A 23,803-nucleotide genomic window follows, 5' to 3' on the forward strand; every position below is an offset into this window, starting at 1 on the left:
CCCCTCCCTTCCTTCCTCACCCCTCATACTCAGTCCCTCCCACCAACACTGCTATGGCTGGGTCTCTCCTCTTCTATCTATTGCCTCCCTCTGGCTTTATTTATATCGTGCTCTATTCCTATCCTGACCGAGGATATTCTCCCTCTCTGGAAAAGCACCGAAAGAAGGCCGGTTGGAGGAGGGGATGGGAGATGTTGGAGAGGGTGGGGTGTGGGGGGGTTGAGGGCAGTAATGGTGCGAGGGTGGCTTGGTTAAACAGCTGAACGATAAAGCCTGGAGACTTTCATTATGCACTCACGAGGCATGGGGAAAAAAAAACAAAACAAAAGGGGGACTCCTCTAACCTCCGCCTCCCTCTCATCTTACAACCTTTCAAAACTGTCACTAAATATTTAGCCAAGACCACTCCATGTGCAATTAGCACTGCTGCCTACAAAGGCCTGCTGCACCCCTGGTGCTGGAATGACAATTTCCTTACACGTGCACATGTTTACTTATAAAACAGGCACATCATCAGATCACACACGACGACAAATGACTGTCTGTGTCTACATCGAGGGAATGCCATGATTATAAACAGATTTAGACAGAAAACATAGCGGTACTTTCTGGGCACAGGGCAACGACATAAAATGATCATACTCAAACATAGTGCTGGAGCTGCAGGGGGAAGGAGGTTGCATACAAAGACAACAGAGAAGAAGACATGCATGAGATTTAATAGAAAGCAAGGAGGGGAGGAGAATAGCAAGGGCTGGGAGCTTGTCAAAAGAGAAAAAAAAAGAGCAACGGTCCCCTGGATCAAGGCTGGTATTGTTTACAAATGATTCTGGCGCCCACACAACAACACAATAAGTCAATGTTGGTGGAGAACAGAGTCCCTTTATGGCTAAGGTTCGGCCCACTGTGCCTCTTCACTGTGAGGACCTAACATGTGGTGAGGTCATGCCGTGCTACTGCATGACCGCCCGCTCCTTTGTGTGTTAACATACACACAGTGTAGACACTGCATCCACTGTGTGGCAAACAAAAACACACTCACATGCCGAAACTTCCTTAATGCTCAGATCAGCAGGCAAACCTCTTTCATTCCAAGTGGACGTGTATGCACGACGTGCAGGTGTTGCAAGGTGTCTGTGAGTTAGGAAGGATACAAGGGTCAAGTAAAAGGGGGGATCGTGAGGCATGAGAATACAAAGACAGAACAGAAAATGAAGGACAGAGATGGATGTTGAGAGATGGAAGCAGGAAGTAATCTAGGAGGGCTGTGTGGGCCTCAGCTGGACTGATCCTGGCTTAATGAAGTCCCCGAGGGGCAGAGAGACGGGATGGTACGGAGCTTACAATGCATGCTGCCAGCCAGATGAGCGAGCTCTCCAACACACACACCTCCCAAGAATGTGCTACCTCTGTGTTTAATACTAATCACAGCCCGATTGTTTTTGATTTGGTGAACCTGTAGAGCACATAACTGTACGAGGAGCAGCACAGAAAAGAAAGGGTCACATCAATCAAATGAACCAATGCAGGCTTCTTTTTTTAAAAATAAGACAATGGAGGTCATCAGGATCTCGGTCATCATTAGATCTACTGATGATTGCGGCGTTAAAACTGCTCTTACGTGGGTTTGTTACAAATAGTATGTCTGTACAACATACATATACCTCTCACAAGCGTATGTTTGCCATTTCTAATAGTAAATTCAATATATCGTGTTGTCAAATAAACAATCTAATTATGGCACTGTGGAAAGAATCTTTTTGGAAGTTTAATTGAGAAAAACAATAAAAAAAAAAAGTAGATTTATCTATATTAAACATTCATTAACTCCAGGCTTAAATGTATTTGCATTTTAGCACTAAATTTAATTACATTGTATTTGTAATCTTAGGCACTGATTGAAAATATTATATAATCAAGTAGTTATTAGGTTGTGCAACCACTAACCACCACATCTCTGTAAAACAGCATTTTTCTTTTCCAGCTGATCATTAGCTGGCAGATAAATAATAATAACAGCAGCTGATTTTTGTGTTAAAGGATTTAGAGAGTGAGGCAGGGTCAGGGCAGTATTGCAAAAGCAGTCTGTATTTCCTGTTTGCTTGCTGGTGTGAAGCAGAATAGCTGCCATCAGCTGTACACCGAACCAGGAGAGTTCTTGTAGGCCCAGTACACCCATAACACAGCAGCTTTTTGTTACTGCTACTGGTGGGAATATGCTGAAGTGGCATATAAAGTTTGTTGGATGCTGGCTGAATTGTATTCATCCTGGAACAAACAGCAGCTGCTTAATGACAGACACTGTACAGAAATATATGCAGGAAATTCTTCTTCGTCTGTATGGATGCTTTGCTGTTAATGCTCCGTTATTATCTCAAGGGAAAACACTAACATGGGGACAAACGTGTCACATCTAAAAGACATCTGGTCGTCATGTTTGCCTGCGAGTATCCCCTTTCTCCTCCTCCTCTAAAGGATAAACCAGGTCAAGGGCTTTCTCCTGCATGCCAGTCTTAAAATAGCTTGCTCTCTCACGCCTCCTCCACATGAAAGAGCCCTGGGATATGGATTGTTAGCCAAGCAAAAGGCAACATTGGGAGAAGGCTGTAGTAATGAGAAGACTGACAGTCATACATATATAGTATGCGCAGCCTGACTAATCTTTGCTGCCCTGGGGCCAATGAGGGTATGTATGAGCTGTGGTGTTGAGTATACTGGAGGTGGAGGAGGTGAACGCGTGTGTGCATCACACACAACTAGTATGGCAGAAAGAGAGAGAGCTGTGGGAGCATGGGCACAAAGGAAGAGAGACGAGATAGAGAAAGAAAGAGCGAGCTGAGCATTTGTGGTTAACAGAGAGCTGATGTTTAATCACATCACAAGACGTCTCAGTCCTCTTTGAGGGGATTCCCAAGGCTCCTTTACAGCATCATCATCAGCAGCAGCAGACTTAAAGAGCACATCAAGTCTAGCATGCATCCACTCTCTCTCTCTTTTTGCTCCACTAGACGAGCTATTAACACATTAGCTGCACTGTTCTTTCACTTGACAAGTTTTCTTTTTTTTTGGTGGTGTTAACCACCGACTACAATGCCTAAGGGTGCGTTAATCATCGACTCGTACTTTATGTTGTTAGACAATGAAAAATTAAGATGTAAGTCTTACAACAGATTATAGGAGGATAAGCCAATTCTTAAAACAGATAAACAAAACAAGACGTCATGGGCATATCCATGTCATTTAACTACCCTCAATATGCATAACTGTTATTGCCATTAAATATCAGCGTATAGTAATATAAAATCTGTACTCTTAAGATGAACGTTTAAAAAATGGTTGCTTCTGCTTGCCTTTACAGCACGATGCGTGTGTATGTGTCAATCCGAGCAGGGACACAAACATTGAAGACTGCAGTGGAAGCCAATGTTTATGTTTACATACAGGCACATGTACACACACAAAGACCACGTTTATCAGCCCTTACTTTTCGAGAGAGCCGACATGTGACCGGGTAATGAAAGACCCAGAGAGAGAGAGAGAGAGAGAGACGAAGGGGAGTCGGCGGATGGAGGGAATGAATGCAGCTAGTGTGCTTCTACTGTTGGCTATCAGCAAGAAATGAAAAGCAGGGAGGGAGACAATCAGCAGACAAGGCGGTAGAGGACAGAGTGATGGAGGTGGGTGTACCTGTGGCACTCTGCATGTGTTTTAGTGATACTGCGGCATATTCTGTAAACCAGCTGTGAGGCTTCAAACTGAGATATCTGATATGTGAATAGATGGATGAAGAAATGGAAACAGAGAGAGAGGAGTGTCGTGGAGAAAACTTTTCTGATCATGTTTGCCTTGAATGTTCTAGCTCAGTGTGCAGCATCTGGAGAGGTATAAACGAAAACCTCCTGTCCTATCAGTCTTCCAGTCGGGAAGGTCCTCCTGTTTGTCTGTCCTAATGTAATCAATCAGTTCAAAGACATACAGAGAGCAAAAGCAGAGCAGAGCGAGGCCTGCCAGAGAGGGGCGGAGAGCAGCAGCAGCTTTTACCGTAAGCCATGAGTCACTTCAGCCCACAGTACTGGACCTCTGCCATGCTCGCTCTATCCTTCTTTCTTTTTCTTTCTTGCCTTCTCGCTCAGTCTTTCTATCAATGCCAGGTCAAGCCCACTGAGGCGCCCAGCCAACTAGCTCGCTCCTTATGGCTCCTCCTCCTCCTCCAAAAGAACAGGAAATACTGTGGGGCTGGTCAGCAACGCTCAACGAGGAGTAGGAAGGACGGGAGGAAGGACAGGATAAACATATCATCGCCATGGAGACAGAACTGCATTCAAACAGCATCAGAGGGGTTGGACTATGTTCAGACACACACTTATGTTAAAATTAGTTTTTCCTTCCCAGACAATGAAAAGCGCCAAGTGCCCTAAAATAAAAAATCACTTTTTACTCTTCAAGGAGCAGCTGACATTTTATTAAGAAAGAATAAAACTTTGAAATACATGAGAACCTGGTTTACTGTGACACACACAGACCGAGCAGTGAAAATATACACACACATACAGAGATAGCCAGCTGTGTTTACTCTCCTACTTATACCCTTGTATTCCTCTATCCCCATTTCTAATTCCCAGCCAGACAGAGGCAGAGTGAAAATAAACAACTGTCAGCAGCACCTGTGATGCAAGTGCCTTTGCACTGCTCTACAGGTACACCGTGCTGTGACAATCACAGCGCCAAAACAAGTACATACAACTAATGTCATGCCAGTATATGCAAAACACAGCACAGCTGATATACGTCCAACAACTATCAGGATGAGTTGTAAATAAAAATCATGTGAGACATTCCTTTAATGGCTCTATGCAAAGAAACTATGTCTTTGTCCTTTACTGGAGCTGTCTAACTGGCAGACACTGTACGGATTCAGTTTGTTTGTATTCGTCGCTCTCAGTTCATTCTAGGATCAGGCTGATTTTCTGCCAAATCCCGTTTGTTGTTTGATGTACAGTTTGAGGGGTTTCATAGTGCCTAATTAACTGGCTGAACGAGCTGGTTCTCGGACAACGAGCTGGTTCTCTGGCACGGTCCGATTTCCTACGTGCTGCTGTTAAAACATCTGTAGTGAGCTTGTTTTAATATAACTGGAGGAATATTTTACATGTAGACTTGGCTGAGACTTCAGTGATATAAAAACTGAAATTCGCTGCAGGGTAGTTTTTTTTCTTCTTCTGACTTTCTAGTAGAATTGCACAAAGTAATAATAATAAACTTCATCTGAACTGTCACTGTACAAAACTGACCTAATGCCTGCACTCTTCTTGGGTGCTTCTGTGTGAGCTTCCACGTTTTGGCCAGTCAATTTATGCAAAACAGTTTGAGCATAAAAAGTTGCAGGTTTTGGCCGTGCAGAAAGGCTGATTTAAACTTTTATTGTGAGTTAACACAACATACAAGACTAATAAAGTCGCACAGTGTCTGGCTAGCTTACCACTTCCATTTTAGCAAATCCCTTAAAATTACTTTCTGCAAAGAAAGAAAGAAAGAAAAGAAAATAAAGATAGTAACTCGCCAACAGAGTGTCTATGCTGACCTGTAGGCAGGCTGGCTGTAGAGGAAGAGGAGCAGGAGGGAGAGGAGTGTATGGCTACTGCAGGTTCAGTAGTGGCAGGACGTCCCGTGGTGAGAGGCAGGGTCCCCGAGGGTAGAGGCTGGCCCCTCTTCAACAGCTGCTTGTGCTCCTGCTGACGGAAGCGTGGGGGCACCTCTCTGGGCGGGTAGCGCTGCTGGAGCAGAGTCTGGGGCTGCTGTGCTGTCTGCGGCTGACCTCCGGAGGGGGCGCGCTTGCCATTGCCACTGCTCGGGGGTACAGACGGAACGGCACTGGGGTTGACGGGGGGAAGAGGAGGGGTGGGGTCGAGCTTGGCAGAGTCTGGCACTGTGGAGGTGGGTGGGTGGGTGGGTGGTGGGGGAGACAGGTAACAAGAGAGCAGAAATTTTAGGGACGAGGGATGTAAAGGATTATTAGGCAAAGCAGAGTTGATGAGCACACTTAATTAATAATTATCGACTCATTAGTTGCTAAGTTGCATTTTTAATGATGATGTTTAATTGCATTTATCATTAAAGTTTGCATTTTAAAAACACAAAACACTAATAGATTCTGCTTCACATTAAAAAAATAAACTATGAGTCCTTCCTGGAAAGCTGCTGTGCCTGAGCATTTCCTGCACCAAGTCTTTTCAAAGCCATGGTCACTCTTGGATAAGGACCATAACGTTAAATTGGGGAAGCGAATAAGGAGATGTCTATAAATGCACAAGATTCTCCGTCTCTCCTGACTGCCTGAAGCTCGACTCTCGGCAGTGGTCAGTCTAAACACATGGCTGCTCTTTACAGAACCAGAAGACTGTAATAATCTCAGGGTGGTACTGTAATAAACCTTCAGCCTTTAGGAATGGCCAGGACACAGCTCTCACACTCTGCCATGGTGCCTGGTTTACAGATTACAAGTGATGACTCCCGGGAGGTCAAGTACCGGATAATGGACTTAGCTCTGCCTGCTGCATTATTGTGGCCAATTGTCTCCATCACGACAGTGCTGTACTGTTAAGGTGCTAAGCCCCATCAACATAAGCAATTCATGGTTTGTGGCAGGTTATGGCCCCTGAAATGACCACATCCCTGTGCACTACCAAAGCTGTTAGTTATTAGCTGCTTACCCCTAGTTACCCCTAGAAACACAGTGTGGTTCTCTCATTTCCTCTGGTGTTTAGGTTTGGCTCTGCATCTTACCTTTTGGCAACATTTCAGCCAGACTTAAGAGAGGGTCTAGAAGTCAATACAGTTTTAGAATAACTGATTTTTATGGCCAACAACATACCATCACCTTGAAGCTGATATGTGAATCTGTTAACAGCAGTTACAGAAAAACAATATCATTCATTTGGAGTCGTGTTACTGGCCATTTGGTGAATATAAATCCAATATTCACCCCCTTTAGATCCGTTTTTTCTTCCTCTACCAGCTCCATAATCGGTGTTGAGCAGGTAGTTTATCGGGGGAATTTTTGAAAACTGCAGCTTGAGAGTGGTCAGACTCAAACAAAAAAAAGTAACTGAAACTCACTATGAAGCTCCGTAAAAACAAGTGGAGCGGCTGATTCAGCCGATAATTCTCTGTAGGTTCATCAACACAACCGTTGCCTCTCAGATCACACTTTTATATTTCACTCGATTTGATTTTAAAAAGAAGGCAAAGTCCTCAGCGGGCTAATAAACTGTAGCTTAATGTGGAAGTGCAAGATTACAGGTCACCGCTAAGTCAAACAGGATGATCACCTTGGGTTCACAGAGCTGCTGCTGGCTGAGATGCATTATGGGACACAAAGCACAGCGGATAATCGCCTCGGTACATTTCATTACATAACAGAATAAGCTGGAAAACTAAACAGGATGCAAAAAAAAAAAAAAAGTGTTTAAAACCTGCACATACTGTAAAAGAACAGACCCAAACATCAGCTGATCGGACATAATGTGCACGGGGCCAAAACGTTTTTTTGAGTTCTTTCTGGTAATAAAATACAGGAGGGACCGGAGGGGGGGCGAGAAAAAAAACCTTGTGAAGGCAGCAACAAAAAGAAAAAGAAAATCTTTGTGTGGCCTAAATGAGTTATAAAGAGCGGCGCTTCGCCATTGGCTGCCATCCCGAGTGTGTGCAGTGAAGCAATGAATAACTCGCACACATGCGGCCAGCCCCGACACACACAAAAACAAAGAGTTATGTAATGGTGAGGCCCACACCGAGGGGAGAGGACAGGATGGTGTCGTAGAATATACATTCGCACAGCCTTGTAAATACTGACGGACATGTTCGCACACATATAACAACCTTCTCTGCCTCCTTTTCCTGTGCATGTTTACGACTGTCATGCATGTGTGTGTGGGGTAGAGGGTGGGGGTTGCCTATGTAATTTTTGCCCCACGGTACTGCATTGGCTCTGTGGGATACAACCACCGACTGCATGGTCTGATCCAGTTTCACCCATATATCTGTCTGCGTGTCTCCCCTCTCCCCGCAGCTCAGGAATCACGGGGGGGGAAGCTCTAGAGCCTCTCATCGGATTTCTCTGCATCTGCTCCATTTCCTCCTGCGTTCCTGTGCTTTATCTCTCCCCACCTTCCTGTGCTCCCCTCTCCTCCTTTATCCTTCATTCACTACTGTTATCCTTTTGTCGTTATTACTGTATCAGGGGGCGGCAGATGGACACAATCATTCCCGGTCAATTCTCCGCGATGATTTTAAGAGGTGATTTCCTCTTAAAAACAGCGGACTTTGTGGTTTTGCCACAATGTATAATAATGGTTAGGAAGGCTATCGTTATACAGTTGGGACTCTCTGGTGTGTGTGTGACGTAGATTCTTCTGGAAGCTGGGGGAAGGGGGAAGCTGGCTCGCTGCTCTGTCAGCCAATCGGAGAGAAGAGACGAGACGGCAGAGGGAGGGAGCGGGAGAGAGAGAGAGAGAGAGCAAAAGAGAGAGCTGACGTACAGGAGGAAGGGAAGGAGGTAGAGCAGGGAGGGTACGTGATGAAGAGAATGATATGTGTGTGTGTGTGTGTGTAAGACAGTCTCCACCCCCCTTAAGCGCTCCACTGTGAGCTCAAGTCTCACTGCCTGAAACCAGCTCGGGTCTAAATCCGCTTACAATTACAACACGATTTGCGTATAGTACGCCACACTGCAATGGATTCTTCTTCTTAAGTCCTGCACATTCAGTATTTCAGTATGCACGTTGTTAGTCAGTATGTTGACGATCTCTGGCTTCAACAAGGTGTGGCTTATTCACCGTGACTGTCACAGGGCAGCGTTTTGCAGAAAAAAAAAAGAGAAATGGAGTAAAAATCTTTTTAAAAAAGATCAGAGCCTCTTGCTCTGACAGCTTATTTGCAAGAAAAAAAACACAGTCCTCAGCTGTGTGGGTGCACAGGAGAATTCCCAGTTCATCAAAGATGCACATCAAACCGAAGCCTTGGGGCTGTGTGCACTTCACACAGAGGAAGACATCCCATTTTCCACTTTAAAAGGGGGTTTAATTTTCTAAGAGAAAAGATGATAGCCTGCTTGCCTGACTGTCTAAGACATAGAGGTGGTTGAGGGGGGAGGTGGTGGGGTACGTGGAAGAGGAGAGGAGTGAAGAGCGTCGATGCTCCACTTCTGGGCGAAAGCATAAAAACAGGCCACATGACCTCCTGACAAAAGATTCTCTCTGTGCGTGAGTTTTACGAGTGGTCGTCCAAAGATAGCATCTGCTCGAGACCCACAGGAGAAACAGACTTTCATAGGTAGACTAGCCGATGCAAGCATTGCAATAATAAGATCAGTAGTGGCCGTGTTATAGAACAATTAAAGAAATAAGTTAAATACATAATAACAATAATACATCAAATTACAAAGCTATGATTGTGAGTCAAACATCAGCAAACAAAAGGTGCTGCTCATATGAACTTCACGAAGCACTTTCCTTTGTTGGGAAAATATCATATTGTGCAGAGTACAGTTTATTTAATAACTGATACTGGAACGGTTTTAAATTTGGACCTGAGGAGAACTTGGGACATGGGCAGCTGCCGATCAATACACTTCTATCTTGAGGTTTAATAATAGCATCGTGCTGACTCTGCTTTCCATTCATCGAGGTGGATCTCGCCCTCGGGTGGAGTCTACACAGACGTGAGCGCAAAAGTTTTGTTTGTGAGTGATTATAAGCTTTCTATAGCTGAGCCTTTAATCGACCAATTTAAGGCCTGAATGAATGCTTTTTACAAACTACCTGAAGAACATCTTCGTTCTCTAAAACAGGGCTGCTGTTGCTCGGTGTCCAGTCGGATGTGTGCCTTCACTCAATCACTGGCTTCTGCTACAGCCATTCAGACACAGTCTATTGTTTCGAGGGACAAAATAAAGTTTAACATAGACATAAAATCTGGAGGTGCAGATTTAGTTATCCACACTAGATAAAAATACATAATACATAGATACATAAACACAAACATGCATCCTTGTCCTTTCATCCATGTGTATCAGAGTTTGACAAATTGTCCACGATGCGTGCCATCTCTTTAGTGCGCTGCATTTCAAGTGTATCATATATCTCGTGTTGCTGCCAGAGTATTACAGTACACTACTCTAATTGAAGTAAAGGAAACATGGAAATGACTAGATCCTTATCAGATGTGCAATAAAGCAGAGGCAGCAAAAAGAGTAATCTCTGAATCATGAGCGAGGAAAGGCAGGCATGTCTTTAAGGTTCTCCGTCTCTTTCCTCCTGTGGGCTTTACAATGTGAGCAGTGAGCCTCACAAGAGAGTAGATTAAAGGGCTTAATTAAAAGTGAATAAATGACTCTGTATTGAAAAAGAGAAAACCTTGCCCTCACTGCATCTCATTCAACACGCAGACAAAAATGCTATTTTGAAAAGGCACCTGATGTCTGACAGCACCGTGTGAAGAAAGGGTATATAGGTCAGAGCATTTACCAAACGACAGCTAGATATCTGAACGATACAACATAATAACACACCTGAGTGCTATAATATACTCCATGTCAACACCAGCAGTAGTTACTCTCTGCTGCTGCTGCTGATAGTCAGATTGGAAGAGGGTTGCCTGTATGTCCACTGCTCTCAGAAGACAGGTGGAGGACACAGACAGACTCACTCCTCTGTCCCTGGCCTTTTGTGCCAACAGCTGCAGGCAGGCAGATTCCTCTGTCTGTTATGATTTAGAGGAAGTGATGTGTGAAAGAGAGTGGAACGTCCTGTCCTGACCTGGGCAGCACATGTTGGGCCAACACAATTCATTGAAAAATGATTGGGAATGCAATATTAGCTTCATAGAGAAACTGCAAGAGGCTGTGATTTTACCTGCGTTTGTTTCGTTTTGCTCAAACTTCATAAGAAGGAAGATCTCCGATGTATTCCTACATTAGAAAGGGATGATCCATCCCTCCACATCTCAGCTCCATTTAAAGTTATAAAGTATAATATACTTAAATTCACAACTTATAAAACCACTTTACACAATATAAACACACATTTTTATATTTCCCACTAACCTCTGTGGCACCAGATTGACTTAACTTCATTAACATCTGTGTGTGGCCCCCCCTAGAGCTGTTTTTGATCAGATTACCCTGAAAAAGACATTATGTCAAAACCAGGTCCACTTATAAGTTGTGTTAATGATGATTTAAATGACTGAAGTGACGATAAATCTAACGACAATAAGCTCATATGCACAAATTTATAGCCTAACGCCCCACAAGCCACTACCTCCGTTGCTCTTTATAATGTGGTTTATCATCACCGCCGCTGTATCCATTTATGCTGTGCTTCCTGGGATAAGACATGTAGAAGAGGCGGTGACGAGAGGCGCACATAAATTCCCCCTGATCACACCGCAATTTATGGCTCTCGAACACAAAGCGCTGGGCGTAATTAAGCGAATGTGGAACGGCAAATTAATCTGTTATGAAATTACTGCCGCGACACTACTTTATAATAATGTTATCTTTTATTGCATGTAAACGTGCGCTGTGATGTGCATGTATGTTGCGTCCTATCTTTGATGGGGATAGGAACTCAATAGCTCATTAACCCTTAGAAATGAACTCTAGTACAGCTTGTTGGTGGCAGAAGGCCTCTCCTGTGGTTCACAATAGCTGTCATGGGACCAATACTTACTATTAAGGTTTGGCTCGGCTGTGACGTTGACATATGCTGTGACACAGTGGTTACAGACAGCATCTCCACTCCAGACATGAGTTTCTAAGTAAGGAGCTATACGAATGTTACTATATTTATCCATTAGTAGATACTTACACATGCATATTTTTGTGTTCTTTTCCACCTCTATATTTTTGTTCATCTGGTCTGGACCAGAGGGAAAAATAAGATAATTGTTGTTGTGTGTTTAGACTGGATTTGTACACTGAACTGGTAGGTAATATGTTTGTGTTGATTTGTCCTGTACACGTGACATCCATTGCACGTCTGTCCGTCCTGGGAGAGGGATCCCTCCTCTGTGGCTCTTCCTGAGGTTTCTTCCACATTTTTTTCCCTGTTAAAGGTTTTTGTGGGCAAGTTTTTCCTCACTCGAACCGAGGGTCTAAGGACAGAGGGTGTCACTCCCTGTACAGATTGTAAAGCCCTCTGAGGCAAATGTACTTTGTGACTTTGGGCTATACAAATAAAATTGATTTGATTTGATTTGATTTGAATTCAATGACTGGACTTCATCAGCGCCTCATGGACCAACAGGGGTAAATAAAATTCATGTAAACAGAGGAAAGTGCTGCATATTTTACGTTGTATGACAGGGGAATAATTTACTGAGTGGTTCACAAACCTCTTTTCACTCACATGCTGACACACATACATACAGTTTAGCCTTTGAATTCATGCTAAAAATCACATATCTACCATCATAAAAATCCTGTGGCTTGCCATTTTGCTCTCAAACCACAAATGAAACCGCACCGGAGTCCTCAACCAGAGTTCAACAGACCAGCCCAAAACGAACCAGATTAACCAGGTAAACGTACCAGAAATTGTTCTAACTGTACCAAACAGGTTAGGTGTGAAAGCAACCTTATAGCTGTTTTAGTAATCGAAGGTGAACGTGCTACACTTGCTGGTGATTTTTTATGACATTCTCTGTGAGGCAGAGGAGTTCATGTAGTATCTGTGAGTAGCAATGTAAAACTACATGAGTAAAACCACATGTTTGTGTTTGAACAAGCACACAATGTACATATGCTGCTGGCGTTTGGTGTTAAGGGGACTGGTAGAGAGAGAGAGAGAGAGTGTGTCAGAGAACTGAGCCAGTAGAAGTATCCTACAAAGGGCCCCCTCAGCTGTGCCGGCAAACAGGAAACTGCCGTGCATTCTCACAGTTTCACATGGCTCCGTCTGTTTCTTCAACTCGCGCCCTGTCTTTTTCTACCTCTCTCAAACCAACCAAAAAGGCACCGTGTTTTAGCAGCTACCTCCCTACACCCTGCACAAATTTAACCACAACAACAGATCTTTCCTCAGAGCCCACCTTCTTCTTCTACTCCTATTTTCCTCCTGCTGGTCCCAGGGTGGGCCTCTCTTGCTAGACCAGACAGGAGGTGGTGTAGTGTTACTATGGTGCTCAGGGTCTTCCCGGAGATCTCCTGTGTATGGATGCCTGTTTATTCAGCCTGCGCACTATCTCTGTTCTCCTAATTAGCTCCCAGTATACCCTGCATTAGTATCAGAGACAATCTGTCTCCCTTTGTTGATTAGTCAATAAATCGATTTTTTTTTAAAATGTAAAATAAGCCATTAGATACAAAAAATTAAATAAATCATATCATTATAAATATTCTTTGATTTGAAATTAACTCTAGATTTAAAGAGATCCTTCTGCATCTCTGACTGAAACTGATCTGAAACAATAATAGCAACATTTTCCAAGTCAACAAGCTGATTAGTTACTGAAATCCTACGGTTAATCCTCAGAAAAAAAAACAAAAAAAAACAAGACGCGTGGTTGAAAACGATGCATACAAGCACGTCGAAGTACAACAAATATGCCGCATGTGCTAAAAAGTCAAATGTGACATCTCAGTGTGTGAAGATGACAGTTAAAATGAGGTCATGGCATGTTGTTGTTGTTGTTATGAGCAGCAGCCAAGAAAATAATTGTGCACATCATAGCCTAGTTTGAAGATGGGGAGAAAAGCATAGTATATAGGTCAATTTGTGGATGCTATGAAACAACACAAAGTAGATAAGAGACAAAGAGAATACTAACAGCTAACCCAGATCACATTCATTAGTGCAGCTGTGAGGGGCTGAGGGTGACTCAGACAAGAGGAGTAAGGGGCTGGAGAGAGGGGGCACCTCTGTGACATTAGAGTCTCATTAACTCATCCTTCAGGGAGAGAGTGTGGGGTCAAGGCGTTGACCCTTGATGATAAAGAAATTCACAGTTCTGTGCACCCACAATAGTGTAACGGAACGTAGCAGATCTGTGATCCGTACTGAAGCCCTCTCTCCACGGTTCAGCACGCATGTAAACCGCAGATTAAATGCAAAATTTAACTAACATCAATAGTTTTACTACGGTTGTTGTTTTTAAAGTAATGATTCTATACATCCTGATGCAGAGTTGCAGGGAAAGGACGGACAAAACATGATGTGTGGTGCGTTTTACTGGGTTAGGAAAGAGCAAATACCATTGAGTGGAATCCTGTTGGCTGTGACTTCGGGCATTTTCAGTGGTATAAAACTGTGAAACTGGGCGTGCTGGTAATCAGATCAAAAGATTTTGATGTTTATTGCAACTTCGACAATGCTGCCTTCCCTACAGCACACAGCTCTGCTCACTCACTGGAGCAGCTCCATCCTCTTTGCCTGTCTGTGGCACAGTAGCCTTCAGTGTTCTTCTTCAGATCAAATAAAGCTATGAAGAGTGGTGACTACAGACAGAGGCAGGCAACTAGATCAGAGCCAAATGAGTACATTTTAAATGACTTGAAAAAGAGAGAGCGATCCAATCCGTAACTCAAACCTGTGATACGACTCAAGTGAGTTTTGTGATCTGTTGCATCCCTGCACAAGTGAACACCCATCAACTTCCTTTTTTTACTGATCTAAAGAAAATCAGCTGCCAAACTCACACAAACACATTTGTCTGAACACAGCTTTAGGCACATAAAGACACTCACACTGCAATTAGGTATGCATTCTCTTGTTGCCATTTGGGCCATGCTGCCAAAGTCTACCAGAAGTTGTAATCAGATTTTGCCCTGCCCATCCCTTGAGAGACATTAAGTCCCTCTCCCATCTGCCTGCTCATCTAGACCAGGAGATCTGCTCCTGGGCTGACTGACTGACTGTCCAACGCTGCCTACCCGCCTCTCTCTGGTCATTAAGAGCATTGGCTTCGGGAGACAAAGTGAAGAGTGAGTCTGTGGTTGCCACAGAGGAGGACTTCAAAACATGCAAGCTAAGCACACTCTTCCCTACAGAAGTCACCTTTCAGGCAACTTTATTCACTCCTATCTTTTTTGTGTTTTTGTTTTGTGGTTCTTTCTTTCTGTTTTCTTCTCTTCTGAGATTACTCCTCACCTTTACCCTCCTAGGTATGCCTGAGGAGCCCGTGGGGAGGCCTGAGGAGCAGCTGCACCATCCCCATGCTCCTTATTAGTCTTGTATGGGCACCTGGCCTCTATTTTGGCTCAGGTAGTATGGACCACCTGGCTGCTGCTAATGTTTTCAGTTAAAGATGTTTTACCATAATAAAAGTTAATGCTTCACACCCAAATTGCACAGCGGTGAACCGAGGGCAAATTGAGGCTGTGAGGCAAAAAAGCAGTCTTGCATCCAATTATGAGGATACGCAATTTAACACACCCACACAATAGGTCTCCCTTCTGTTTGAAAACATCATGTCACAAACTCGTAGCAAGGATCACGGCATATATATTTGCTTGCACTGACACTTTTTGTGTTACGCTATGTGCAGCAGATTGTAAGAAAAGAAAGCAAAGGATCAAAAAACAACATATTACTCAATAAAGATAATAAAGTTTGAATACAGTCACAACTCACCTTTGGTTATCTGTTCTGTGGCCTGGAAAAGAAAAAGGGAAAATGATTAGCAATAGTAAGAAGACTCAAAATAACTTATAATGAAGTATTTTTTTTCCACGTATACATGAAAATCGAGGGCCTAAATGTTAAAGCTGCATCAACATCTGAGTCGCATTGGCCTTGCTCGCCAGCTGCACTACAGTGCCGGAGCAACTAGCCAGGCCAATCGGAACAAAATGTTCAGGGGCTGGTTTTGCTCGTCTATTGAAATGCTAAGAGGTTCATGTTCATTCCTACTGCGACAGGGTGAAAGGGTTCATTGGGTTTGTAACCGGAGAGGGAATAAAATAGATAACTACGAATGCTCCTCTCATAAATTAAGAAACACACAAAATATACTCCAGCAGGACTGGACACAAGGGTCAAGGATACATAAATGGTATTACAGCGAACAGCAGGCTAACCTGTTAAGATAACACTGAAAACAGATGAAGGAAAAAGTGAGCAGAAGGTGGGGGGGGGAAGCGGGGTAAAGACACGGATGATGACCACAAGTTCTGGGTTATTGCTCCTGAGGAAACACACATGACAAAATGCATGTGATCGACTTGATGTAACTGCAGCAGACACACCTGAGCATGCTCGAGGTGCTGCGCTCGTGGTTGTGCACCACCTAATATTTAAAATAGCGCAGATGGCTTTACAGAAGTTTCGTCTTAGATCGGCCGAGGAAAAGGGAAGTGGAAGCATGCACTGTCTCGGGCGGCATTTCTTTTTTTTTTTGTTGCCACAAATGAACTGACATTGAACTCTTTAAACCGGAACGTTTTTTTTTAATAAACTGCAGGCAGAGGCAAATGAAAACTAAAAGATGCGCATGTGTCAGATAAGAGGACCCGCCGCAAGCTTACCTTTTTCTGAGCAGCGTCTTTCTTTTTCTTTTCTTCTTGCTTTTTCTTTTTCTTATCTTCCATCAAATGGTTCTCTTCTCGTGTTTTTTGCTTCTTCTCACAGCTAAAAAAAAAAGAAGAAGAGAGAGAGATGGATGTGGCTATTATACCAAGCAACAACTGAGTAGATGTTCTCCTCAAACAGGTGAACTGCAAATGTGATTTCTTTTTGTTTAGCTGCATTGTTCAATTGTTGCTCTCCTGGGTAAAATCAGTGTTGTCAATGGCTGCTGTTGTAACACACAAGATCACATGCTTAGTAGTAATACAACCACCAGACAGAAGAATGTGGGTTTCTTTTGCGCTCTTAAGCGTCATATTTCTTGACAAACTTTGGTTGTTTTGAACTGTGCATGTGTGTGTGTGTTTTAGTCTGGTGGTCTTTGGGGTAGGCTCTGGAAACCATTAGGGAGGCCTTGCAGGTCTAGTACAGTGGGGGCCAATGAGACCCTCAATTCTTTGGTGTATACACCCAGCCGGGGTAACACATCTCAACACGGCTAATGTGACCACAGAAAAAGAATAAATGCCGATATTCTGCGATGAAGACGCCTTTCATGTGTTGACAACTTCTCTGCACCTACCAGGTAATTACATTCACTTTCTCTACCCTGTCCTGAGACAAAGTTACACCCTCCACCTGACAATGCCCCATTGTTTTATGTGCAAGTCCATCCAGTTGAGAGCTACTCTATGTCTATCACAGAAGAACAAATAAATAAAAGGCTTTTTAAGAAAAACACATAAATTGGTATCAGGTTCCTTGAATGTTAAATGCAAAACTGTACATGAAACCATCATTTCCTCCTGCCATGCCTATGCTGCTGCAGGCGACAGCGGTGTGTGCCATTGCCTGGCAACAAGCGCTCCCTGAGGCGGTGGTGAGCAGTCAGGAGGAGACAGACAGCGCCCTTAAGCACTGCGCTAAAATCAGTTTGGTTGTGGGGGTTCAATAATGGAATTGGAAAAAACGAGGTGAACTTGACAAGCATCAACAACTAAAGCACAAATGTAACCTTATAATTAAACAATTGAGTCGGGGGCTTGGAGCGTGGCATGACAGCGTGGGTTCAAGAGAGTGGTTTGAATAGTCAAAAATACAAACAAACCATCAAAAGACAACAACTATTCTTTCTTAAACCTGACAGGAAATGTAATAACTTCACCCAAAATGATGAAAAACCATTAATAAAAAGTTAGAAAACAACAACAACCACGGCTTACACTTAGCCAGATATAATGAAACGTTGTTGTTTTTCTATGACACTGTCTTTCAAATATTTCATTCAGAGACTTTCATGGAGATGACAGGAAAGTAAGAAAGCATAAAACACTTCACCAGCATTCAAATAAACCATCCTGCCGCCACACTACCTCTGGATCGATAATATCAATTCAGTGACACATAATATAGTCATTGGAACCATTTCTATGACAGAAATGAATCAAACGGAGAGACAGAGTAGGATTATATTGGACATGCCCCTTTCATTATGATCCAATACATCGGCTGTGCCATGAAGTTTGCCCCGATAAAGATAATAACTTCAGTTTAGATTGACACTGTCAAAGAGGTACTGATCTCAGAGGTGTTTCATGGAAGGGTCAGAATATTAGAAACACTTTTCAGTGTAAAGCACTGCAGTACGACGCCACTACGACTACAACCTAAAGTAAAATCATTACCTTTCTGACAGTGACTATAAGCTACAGAAAAGAAGAATATATGGCTGTGGATCTCATTAGATTGTACCTAATGAAGTGTCCGATGAGGATATGTTGGGAATATATAGCGGAGTTTTATTTGTTTACAAGACAATTAGTATTCATCGCCTGACTTAAATGTACAGAAATATGTGAAAAAGATTCTTTGAAAACAACGAAGAACAAGATGCCAGTCTTGCATCATGGAAAACTTTTGTTTTCCCAATCTGAGCTTGTAAAAATATGCAGCAATGTTTTGGGAACTAGACGACAGCGACTTCTGCCACCATCTCTGAGAAGCCACGTTCACCTCTGCTCTCAGACTGCACGGCGGGTAGCAAAGAGGTGACAAAGGGTCACCGTGGGCGAAGCTTGCCATTTACCGCGAAGATCAGAGCCCACAATTTTTCTTTATCTGTTCTTTAACAGTAGATCCAGTAGATCAGGAATCAAATTAGAGCACTGCACATTTCTTAGGGGGAAACCTGTGCATTATACTTTCTGTAGAAAGAAGCAAATCACAGTGACAGACAAACAGACAAGGAAACAACTAAATAAATAGTTAATTGTGTCCTTAAATCAACCGTACCCAACTGTGGGCAACAAATGTTTTAACATACCTTTGGTAGACAGACATTAGACATGATTTACTAAGTGATAAAACAGCCCCAACCGTGGCTGTTCTGAATTAAGGGCACATTCATTTGAATTAAGTTCAATAACAAATCTACCATCTAATACCATCTCGCTGTAAAGAGGTCATAAAAACCTTTGTGAGTCATTAACCACTGCTAACAGATCCAAATACACAAAAAAACAATGAAACAAACAGGCAAGCAAACAAAAAAAAACAACAACCTGTGACTAGTTTTCTCAGCACAGTTTTTTATTTTCCGTCCAGATTTTAATGTTTCAACTCTAACAAATTGTTACCACACTGGGCCTCCTGGCTAACCCAGCACATGCTTTCAATGTTTGCAGGAGCTGAAAACTGAATTCAGTCAATCCTGCAACACTCCAGGCCCGAGTGAAGGCCAGACTGTATGCCACAGATTATGTTGTTGGAATTTCGCTTCAACACAAAAAACACACACCGCCTCCATCTACCAATTCACATCATTAACACTTGTTTTTGTTTTGTTTTTTTTTACCTCCAAGGGTCTGGATGTGGAACCTGCCGGTGCAGCTGCCATGCTAAATATAGCTGGTGCTGCTCCTTTCAAAGGCATCAGTGGGGCTTGTGTCATGTAGGATCAGAGGATAAGAGAGATGCTCCAGTTAATGTGAGCTGCTGTCGGGCCTCCAACCCGGATGAAAAGAGTGAGTGTCGAGCAAAAGTGTCAAAATGATTTCAGTTTAAGAAACATTTGGTCCCTGAGCTGGACAGTCAGGGACAGGACAGAGTCTCTCTATATATGAGGGCCGTCGAACATCTGTCTAGCTCAGACAGATGTTTGTCCCTTAGATTGCTGACTGATGGGGAGGATGCAGCAATGGCACCTCCTGATGATGCACTGGTAACGGGCATAAGACAAAACTTTAATTAAACCACTATTTTAAAATAAAGACTAGGTTTGCAGAAATAAACCCAATTCCAAGGAGACCTTTTATCAAAAGTAGATTAATAAAGATGTGAAATCACACAAACATTTCATTCAGTGTTTACTTGTAGTAATGGGTCGGCTATATCGTGAGCATGATCGTTTGTGGCAGCACAGCTCGTGTTGATATGAAGGACGCAGGTCAATGAGCTCAGCTCTGTTGTGGAATTACACCCTCCTGTCAGAACAAGGGGATTAGAGCTTGGTGTCCCTCTTAAAACCAGACACTCACTCTGCTGACAAAGGAAGGCGTAAGGAGGAAAAACAGTGTCAGACTGGAGAGAGACCAAGGACAGCCTAATAACAGCAGGTGTAAAATTTGTAGAAAATTGAGCGGAGGCGAAGAGGAAGGAGTGTCGGCGTGTGCAAGGTGAATCGTGGATATGTAAATGCCTAGGTGCCCCACATTGGAGCGATGAAGATGAGGGGGCTGCAACTGATGGGGTCTGGTTTGTGTGTGTGTGTGAGAGATGGGGGAAGGGGTGCTAGACGGCAGTCGCTGGGCACAGAGCCAGGAATGCCATCGCTGCAAGCCAAACAAGAGCACGGCGAGCCCTTGGGAGAACGTTCACTAGCAACCACAGCAGCCGCCGCCGCCGCCGCCACTGCTATGGCAGAATGTGCAGCCCCCTCTGCTTTTCTGCACAATTGCACTTTTTCAACTTGCCCTGAAAAATATCTGATCTGTTCGGCAGGTTTTCAAAACGCACGAGCGTGAAAACAAAAAGCCAAAAAAGGACCAAGTTAGTCAATGTCAATACTACCTTTGAAATTGTGCGAGGGGTTTAGAAAACTGCTGGGTAAGCACTAACAAAATCCTTGTGCTCTGCAAAGAGGATTGCACTCGCTAAAGTACTTGAAGCTATTCTCAGAGTGGTCATGTTAATGCTTTCTGACCCGGGCCTGACGACAAGGAAAAGAGAAACTTATGCTGCACTCCTGGCATGCTGAACCGGCCCTAAAATAACTTGTATGGACACAGTCCAAAAGAACTACATCCAATCCTAATGTCAGTTGTCTGCTCGGGAACACTTTCACAAGCCGTGATTGGCTATTTACTGGTACAACGGATCAAAGAACATCCCTAACAAATGTCTTATTAAAGTCCAATAATGTAGCCTTTTCCACTGTTTCCACAGTTGTCTTCATAAATCAAAAAAAAAATAAAAATCAAGCCTCACATAACTCTGAGCAACAGTAAGACTGATGGTGTGCTCTTTATTTTTTATTTCTGCAAAGGACAATTAGGAAAATGCTTTAAAGTGGCATTTATCTAAAAATACTGCCAAGAGTCTGACACCCCATTACAGAGAATTTGAATTTATTTAATACTGATGACGCCTTTAAGAAGTAAGCTGTGCAAAAGCGTATTGACAGCCACGCCGGCGCTCGAAAAACAACACGGGATAAATGAAACTAGTATTGACGCAAACTAGCTTTTAAAAACATAGTTTTACTTCAAAACAGAGCTCATCATTTCCAGTGAGGACTCCATGTAAGCATCTGATCACTGACACCAAACAACCCGCCAAACCCGAATGACACAATCTGGCAAAACTGCCCCTCGAGCCTTCTGGTCCGGCGCTAAGTTAAAAACGCCATCGAGAGTTTTGAACTGAAAGTGGGGCTATGACCTAAGCCTTATAGTAATCACAGTATTTAGTGGCCTGTTTTTGTTATCAAGCCCCCTTTGGCGCCTCTCTGTGAATACACACTGCCTCTTTCAGAGGCTTTGGGTGCTCACTGGGGCCCCCTGACCCAGCAGGGACAGAAACGCCACCCCCCCCTCTTCCCTTTTCCACCACCATCTCTTCATCCCTTGCCAGGCCCAGGCCCAAATTAGGGACTCTAACACATTAGTAAAACCAGCGGGCCTCAAAGCTTACGTCAGCCTGCCCTCTACATGCATCAGGGTGCTGGCATTCCCAGTCTGTACACACTGCCTTCCCCATTAGGACTGTGTGTCACTGCAGGATATCAAGCTGCAGCAGGAGCCAGGCAACGACGACCGTCTCTATGGTGAGGGGAGCACAGGAAGCAATCATGGATGAATCATATCTGGAGGTTTACACTCGCCAATGCTCAAACCGTGCACTGACTAGTGAATTATTAATTATTAAAACAGTCTGGCAATAATTTTCAACAACCATCCCAAGGTTACAAACATAGCTAAAAAAGACTGCAGCATTTGTAACATTCCTTTCAAAATAAAACCAACTATACTGAGTGAGTAAATGGCTGAATGGATGAAGGATGCAGAGGAAATGAAAGTGGAAAAAGTAAGAGGACATGAGCACAGTGATTATGCTCTAATGCGTTTACTACCAATCAGGTGATGCATGTTAGATCCAGGCATGAGCTGCAACAATATCCATGTCAGGTTTGCTGCACACCAATGCAACCAATGCCTGGCTACAAATACGACAACTCAACAAGCAATAACACAGCAGTGTGTCCTTGAATCATGAAGCCACTGCGCTGCTTTTTTTTTTTCCCTCAACAACACAGAGTATAACCACGAATGCACTACAAAAAAAAAAAAAAAAAAAAAAAGCTTAGCACCCCATGCACGAAGTAAAAAACAACAACACTGATGTCAAAGTGGGCTGAGCTGAAAATATTTTCATTCCCATCAAACAGCTGCCATGTTTATAACTTCGCCCTATTTCCGCAAGCGGAGGGAGAGAAAAAAAAAAAAAAAAAAAAAAAAAGCGACAAGGTGCAAAAAAAAATATGTCGTGCTACAAACACAACCCCACCCCCTCCACCTCCACCCACCTCCTTCAAACTGGATTAATAAATCCTACCATGGAGCGATCAGGAGGATCTCGTCGGCGGCGGCGGAGCCTCTGCAGCCATTTTGTAGTAACTGACCGGAGCAGCAGCTCGAGACGGTTGAATCGGTGGTAACGGAGGGGGGAGGGGCCTCGCCGTGCCACGTGACCTTCAATAACAAAACACTGGTCCCACTTCCTAATGCTCCTCCCTCCTCCTCCTCCAGCCCCCTCGGCGTTTCCATGACAACTGCAGCCCCTCTCCATCACTCCCCTCCTCTCTCCCCTCCCTCTCTCTCCTCCTCCTCGCTCTGTCTGAGCTGATGCGCTCTCCTAAAGCTGGCCTCACTCCTTCAGATATACAGCAAGAAAAAAAAAAGAAAAAGAAGAAAGTAAAAGCAAAACACAGGCGACAACAAACAACGTGTAAAGAGCTGAGCTTGCCCCTGTGAGGGTTTAACAGAACAACAACAACTGAGCTGCAACATGGAGCCCGTGCTAATGTTTTTACACCAACAGAGGGCACAATTTCTACTGTAAATAGTGTTAGTGCTCAATGCAACTGTGTGTTTTTTTTAATCTTTGAGTCAATGTATATGTGCAGTAGTGATGGCTAGTAAGTACCTTATTTATTTATATTAGATTAGATTATACTTTATTTATCCCACAATGGGTAAAATTCACTTATTACAGCAGCAGAAAGTGTAATATACGCTACAGAAGTAGAACGAACCCACAACGAACAGACAAAAGTATCAGCCAGCCTCTACAATAGACAAAAAACAAACAAACAGGCAATCAACAAAAATATATATAAAGCACCTTCCATGCAAACATGCAGCCCAAAGTGCTTCACACAGAGCGAAATAAAGACACAAATAGACAGTAATAAATTGAATCCAGCAGAATAGGTAATACAGAAATGAAATACATAAAATTATAAAAATGTTAGAACAAAAAAAGGCAAAAACTTAAAAGAAGTTTAAGAGCAGCTGCATAAAAATTAAAAAAAAAAATTCAGCAAACATAAAAACTACAACAGTAAAACTAATTATTAAACAGCAATAATTTCAACAACCATCCCAAAGTTATAAACGTAGCTAAAAGACCGCAGCATTTGTGTTTGCAACTCAACATTTCTCTAAAACTAAAAACACTATACT

The 23,803-nt window shown here is 43.3% G+C and overlaps 1 protein-coding gene across 3 annotated transcripts in view; it reads right to left on the bottom strand.

Annotated features, from left to right (window-relative positions):
• Window positions 1-22,913, bottom strand: part of tnrc6c1 (trinucleotide repeat containing adaptor 6C1) — a 42,788-nt gene extending 19,875 nt beyond the window's left edge. For all 3 annotated transcript variants that reach the window (XM_019261894.2, XM_019261895.2, XM_019261893.2), the window contains exons 1-4: window positions 22,674-22,913; window positions 16,523-16,625; window positions 15,630-15,651; window positions 5,582-5,926 (exon numbers count right to left, since the gene is read on the bottom strand). In XM_019261894.2, the coding sequence (XP_019117439.2) occupies window positions 5,582-5,926; window positions 15,630-15,651; window positions 16,523-16,625; window positions 22,674-22,885 (682 nt within the window). In that variant the 5' untranslated portion in view covers window positions 22,886-22,913. The remainder of the gene's footprint in view (window positions 1-5,581; window positions 5,927-15,629; window positions 15,652-16,522; window positions 16,626-22,673) is intronic.
• Between the last annotated feature and the right edge of the window lie 890 nt (window positions 22,914-23,803).

Source organism: Larimichthys crocea, chromosome XII, assembly GCF_000972845.2.
Source record: "Larimichthys crocea isolate SSNF chromosome XII, L_crocea_2.0, whole genome shotgun sequence".
Classification (NCBI taxonomy): domain Eukaryota; kingdom Metazoa; phylum Chordata; class Actinopteri; family Sciaenidae; genus Larimichthys; species Larimichthys crocea.